The sequence below is a fragment of the Bos mutus genome, chromosome 4 (assembly GCF_027580195.1).
Source record: "Bos mutus isolate GX-2022 chromosome 4, NWIPB_WYAK_1.1, whole genome shotgun sequence".
NCBI lineage: Eukaryota > Metazoa > Chordata > Mammalia > Artiodactyla > Bovidae > Bos > Bos mutus.
Window position 1 is genome coordinate 71,277,568 of NC_091620.1, and position 6,264 is coordinate 71,283,831.

The 6,264-nt window shown below is 43.6% G+C and overlaps 1 protein-coding gene across 1 annotated transcript; it reads left to right on the forward strand.

The window, feature by feature from the left end:
- Nucleotides 1-3,494: 3,494 nt before the first annotated feature.
- On the forward strand, nt 3,495-6,264 carry CCDC71L (coiled-coil domain containing 71 like). The gene has a single exon (XM_070369628.1). It carries the CDS (start codon nt 3,635-3,637, stop codon nt 4,334-4,336), a length of 702 nt encoding a protein of 233 aa, XP_070225729.1. The 5' UTR covers nt 3,495-3,634; the 3' UTR covers nt 4,337-6,264.

The window sequence follows — 6,264 nt, forward strand, 5'->3', positions numbered from 1 at the left end:
GAAACAACTTTTGATTAACAGTTAGAGACCTAGGTTCTAGTTCCAAGTACTCCACCATTCAGCTATGTAAACTTTGGCAGCTCTCTTGGCATCTCAATATTCTCATCTGAATTAAGAGTGTTGGACCCATTAGATGATCCCTAAATTTCCTTCTTGCTGTAACATTTTTCTTTTCCCCTCATCTATCTATTACTTAAAAAAATCTACAGACTCCCTCTGTAATGTAGGATTTGAAATATGTAGGCTAAACCAAACAAAATCCTCATAATTAGATAAGACAAATAATGATAACTATTATTTATCAGATGCCTACTGTGATCCAGACACTCTAGTACAAGTTTTACTCTTGTTTGCTCCTTCAGTCCTCAAAATAATCTATTGAAGCAGAGATTACACCCATTTTATAAGTGAAGAAATAGGCTCAGAAAGATTTTTTTAAAATATCTAAGGATATTATGTTATAAAGATCTGTTTGATTCCAAGTCTATTTGATTCCAGAGTGGATACTCCCAACCATTTACAGATACTTTTTAATTTTTTGGCCACTTTGTAAGAAGCAAATTATTTTATAGAAGTGGAATCTTATAGCACAAGTTCTGGATAGCAAAGAGATATATGTTATTTTTAATTTCTCTAATCACTTTATTCTTTTTGGTTTCATTTTTGAACTACATAAATTATAAACTACATTTTAAACTGCATAAATTCAGAAAATATACACATATAGCTAATTTTTGTTCTGTATGTTCTTGTTATTCACCAATATCAGATATAGGACGGATGCATCATTCTCCTTGAGAGGTAAAGGAATAAACTAAGCATTTTGAATAGTGTTTCTTCAAGAACAAGATTTTAATTTGCAATAAAATTAAATAAATTTAATTGTAACTTTCCAAAAGCTTGTAGTGTCTTAGGAGAGTCTCAGGAACTAAAAGAAAAAATTATGTGTAAATTTTACTCACTTCTGGAGAATGGATAAGTACCATTTGTAGGACTATTTAAGTTAATCAAAAGGTGGAGGCAGGAAGAAATGTAAAAATGAGAAACAGAGAAATCAAACAATGCCAAATTTAAAATTATACAATAATTTAAGCATTTGACATGTTAATTCCAAAAAATATTTCATAAAGATATTGCTTGGTTTAAGTAAATTAAATGAGTATGTATTATAAAATGAACTTTGAATGCTCTGCAATTTGTTGAGACCTATGTTTCCTTAGTATGAGAATAGTCTTATAAGATTTATCCTTTCAATCAAAATCAATTCTGTAAGTTTGTATAGATGTCTGGTATATTTATGTAGCAAACGACCCTAAGCCTTTCCACACTTGAGAACCCTAAGTACTTAAAACAGGATTAACATGAAAGGGAAGGAATATCAAGACAAAAAGCCAGGAGTACATAAATCCTTATTTTTCTTTCACTATGAAGTCCCTTTACCATTCTGCTGGCTTACTCTATGAGATTTTCTATGTCTGTCTTGCAGGGGCATTCCATTGGAAGTTACACAAATTTCACATTAGTATGTATTCCCAAAATTACCAACAGAACTAACTGTGATATAAAGAGTTGTAATATCATTTCTTTATAAGGACTTAGGAAGCTGATAATTGGCTCCATAATTTTGTTCTGAGATCAGGATATGCTTTTCTAGGAAACTGATTTTCTCTTCAGAAAGTTACCATGATTTAGGTAGGTTGCGAACTGGTCCTCTGGTAGGAAGCTTGATTTTTGCATAAACCCAGTGCATGGACAGGATGCTGTGGTACAGAGAAGCAACTTTCAAAATATTTTTATTTTTTATCGAAGTTAAAATCTGGTTCTAAGAAAATATAATCTGTAAGTCCAGTATACTGGACAGGTTAAAAACTGCTCAATTCTGGGAGGAGCCAGAAGTGGAATCAGGTGAACAGCTCTGTTCCTTGGTCACTCCACTCATAAAGCATTTTCTATTGAATCTCTTTGAGTCTGAGCAGTACAACTTGTAAAATCTCTAGTGAAATATAAAGATCACTAAGATTAGGAATCCAAAGACCTAAACTATAGTCCTAGTCCTACAATCAAGAAGCCTCATTACCTAACCTCTGTGGATCCAAATTTCCTGATCCATGAAATAAGGAGATTGAACTAGGTGCCTTTTAGCTCAAATATTTGAAGGAACCAATAGCAGCTATGTGTGAATCACAAAACTCTGCTCTATGAGTTTTCTACTGCAAAATAAAGTGCTCTCTCAGGGGTAAAATTTGCATGTCTACCTCACAGTTCTATGTTTTAGGAGTGCTTTTTTTTTTTTTTTTAAACCTTAAAACTTTAACGGAGTTAAAAGAAACCTGAAATGTAAAATGTGAAATTGTCCTGTTAGCAATTTGAATATATGTTTCTCACATCATTATGTTTCTCACTGGTTCACTCAACAAAAATAGAGTGCCCACTGTCTGACAGGTGCTGAACTAAGTATTGAGGATAGAAAAGATGACAGAAGACTGTGCATTACTCTATAAACATTCAATCCCCTCCTCTCAAATACAAAAGGTGATGGGGTCTTAACAACCTGTTCTTTTCAACAGAAACCTTTTGATTGTGAAACTGCATCCTTTCTCTGCGCTAGAGATGGTACTGCAAAGGGACATACTAAAACTAAATGAAAGGTGAAGTGCACTCATTTAAAACCAACTGTATATTTAAAAATTATATTTTCTGTAAGGAGAATGGCTTTGTTGTAATTGATCTTTGATCAACTTGAGCAAAGTTCTATGGGTATAAAAGGCTTTACTTTCCTGATAAGCAGAGCATCTCTTAAATGTGAAGATGGTTCCACTGTCTAGAAGGAGACTATGCCACTGACAGCGTCCGTATTATCTGAATGATTCTGGATTACTAGCGTTGCTTGACATGGATTGGGGTCAAAGTGGGTAAGAGTTGGATGAAGATGCCAAGAGAGGCTTCTGAAGGTTCAGAAGAGAATTGTGGAAGGCCCATTCCCTCTAGACTTACACCCAATTTCCCCTTTTGTGATACAAACTACAGCCTTTGGGTAGGTCTCCCTTTGTTATTCAGACTGGTAGACCTCCCAGCTCAATCCATAAATGCACATCCACTCATTCCGAGAGTAGAGTGACTCCCCCCCAAGTGGAGCTGATGTCCACTCTAGACAAGGGACCGTCCTCATATACCTACCCAACTGTTGACTCGTGTCCAAGAGCCACCATCACCCACCCCAGCACCATCTTCCAGGAACTGGCCTCTCCCCCATTAGTCCCCGCCCTCTTCTGAGAGCACCCAATGGGTGGAGTCGGGGCTGCAGTAGGAGGGGCCAAAGGCGGGCACATTTAAAGAAAGGCAGAGGGCGAAAGGAGGCAAGAGAGGAGAAGAAAGAGAAACCAGGGGGGCGAGGCGCCGTCCAATGACAAAGCCCAGGGGTGGGCGCCGGCCGCCATCTTGTACCGGGCGGCAGGATCTTCACCCGCGTCCTCCGCCCTCGGAGGGGGAGGGGCAGCGGCGGCGGAGGCGAGAAAAGTAGCGAGAGACGCGCCGGGCGGGAGGTGCCAGCAGCGGCCGCCACCGCGGAGCCAAACACGGGCGGGGACGGCGGCTGCGGGACCCGGCGAGCGCGGGCGGCCCCGAGCGGCCTCCGATGCGGCGCAGCGTGAAGAGGCGGCGGCGCCGGCCCCCGGCGGCCCCGGCCGCGGCCGCCCGGGGCGGCGGCTTTAGGCTGGGAGGAGGAGCCGGTCTGGAGGCGCGGGAGGAGAAGGTGGTGTACTCGCGGTCGCAACTGTCGCTGGCCGACAGCACCAAGGCACTGGGCGACGCCTTCAAGCTGTTCATGCCCCGCAGCACGGAGTTCATGAGCTCGGACGCGGAGCTCTGGAGCTTCCTCTGCAGCCTCAAGCACCAGTTCTCCCCGCACATCCTGCGCAGCAAGGACGTCTACGGCTACTCCTCTTGCCGGGCACTCGTCCCCGAGCCCCCAGGGGGCCCCACCGCCCGCGGCCCGACGCGCAGGCCGGCCCCGAGCGCGGCGGCCAGGAGGAGGCGCCGCGGAGCCCGGGCGCCAGCCGCCCGCCGGAGGAAGCTGCCGCCGCCCCCGCCGCCGGTCCCCGAGGAGAGCTGCCCCGTCAAGCCTGCGGCCCCGGAACCCTGCTTCGGGGGCCGCACCCTGGAGGAGATCTGGAGGGCGGCCACCCCGACGCTGACCACCTTCCCCACCATCCGCGTCGGCAGCGACGTGTGGGGAGAGCGCAGCCTGGCGGCGGCACGGCGTAAAGCGCGCCAAATCCTGCGAGTGAACCTGGAACCCGTGGTGAGGCTCCGCCGCTTCCCGGTGCCCCGGGCATGACGCGCGGACCGCGTCACCCTCCCAGCCGGGGACGGAGCTCCCGCCCGGGGGGATGGACAAGTGTCAGTCGAGTGTTTACAGATCCGGCCAGGACCCTGTCCCCTTATGCACTTTATGGGCGAAGAAGTCACCGGATGGTGTTCCCGGGCCCGCGGCACCGCCGTCTGGAACTCCGGGGCAGGTGCGCCCTCCACCCCCTCCCAGTGCCGGGCAGCAGAGGAGACCGCGGGACCCGCGGGGGAGGGCCGTTTGCTTCCCTACCCCGGACTGAGACGTCTCCAGGACTGAAGGGGCAGATCCGTTTTCTCCCTTTGGACTCTACCTCACTGGTCTGGAAGTCCTCCGAAGAAGTCGTTATTTTTTCCAAAGGAATTTGGTTTCGTGTAATAAAGCCAGAATCTACTTGCTTTTCACCCCGCTCTTCTATCCCGGCCTCCTTCCCACCTCCTACCCCCATTTTTTTCTTTTCAACTGCCACCCCTCTTTCTGGACGAAAGATCGAACCTGTTTTGTGCTGTTGTTGCACCCGTTTGTGCTCAGGGTATTCTGAATCCCACTCGTTTCCGAATTTTAACCGGATTCCAAAGCTTTGACCAAGGATATTTTTCAAACTTAATGACTTAATGTTAAGAGTGCAAGGATTTGTATGATTTGAATGCCATGGGCTCAGTGATTACAAACAAAGAGATGCAAAGTACAACTATTTCAACATTTTTGAGGTGTTTCTAAAGATTTTATATTGAGATTTAATGTTTATATTTACTGAGCTCCTAAAGAAAATGGTAGAAACTCATATAAAGTTCTGTTTAGGAAAAGTTGATTTGTTAAATTCTTTTTGATTAAATAAAAATTAAAGTACGTTGAAACCACATGGCTTGTGATAAAGAAAAAAATGAGTTACAAAGAACTGGTGTTGGTTAAAGAGATGGATGGAATCCTATTGGAAATGGTTTGGCCTCTTTGTACTGGTCTAACATACAAAGAAGTTCAAAGGTAACCTATTTTAAATTGGGAGCCACGTAGAAGAAATGAATGTGTGTAAACCTGGTGATTAAAATGGTAAACAGAATACCCATTAGAGTTCTCAGAACTATTAGCTCTTTAGAGGGTGGGGGCATTTCTTGGTATCAAATAACTTGTTGAAATTACTCTGGGCAAAATAGATCTTTCTCTACTTTGTGTTGAATAGCAGAAAGTGCCCCGACTAATACCCATCACCTTTATAGACATCGTGACATTTGTCTTTTTTCCTCCACGAGTATCCTTTTTTACCTTAATTCCATTCATAATTATGTTTGCAGTTACCTGTCTTTGTTGACAGCTGAAGACCACAGGAATCCAGCGGGCGATTCACACTAGGTACTGACCCTTCTTATACACTTCTCTAATAGCGTTTATACCATATGGCCCAGAGTGGAATTCTTGATTATCCAAGTGCCTTTGGTCATTGGTGGCAGCAAGACTTAATGGTATTTAGCCAGTGGTGCCACAGCCAGATTTTACTGCAATATCTAAAGGGTCAAGTGGTTTTTGTACCACAGTTTTTCAAATTTAAGTAGTCTGCCATGAAACTACTTACACTGGCTGGAACTTAACATAGGAAGTCCTCAATATTAAGATTTCTCTCTGCTTGGCAGCTTCTTAGGAGAATAGTAAGAGTTGCAATTTCGACTCTTGTGTTCTTAGATTTCAAATGGCATAGCTTTCTGAATTGAATTTTTCAAGTTTAATAGTACATAAGTAGGAGTTTTGTGACTTTAATTTCAGTGTTCTTGTTTTGTAAAAAGAAAATTATATATATATATTATATATACATGACTTGATGCCAGTTTCCCAGTATGCCTCGTATTCTTTTATTCACTACTCAATAATAATGCGTTGTAACAAACACTGCCACATGAGTAAATAAAAATGAATCATTACTTAGA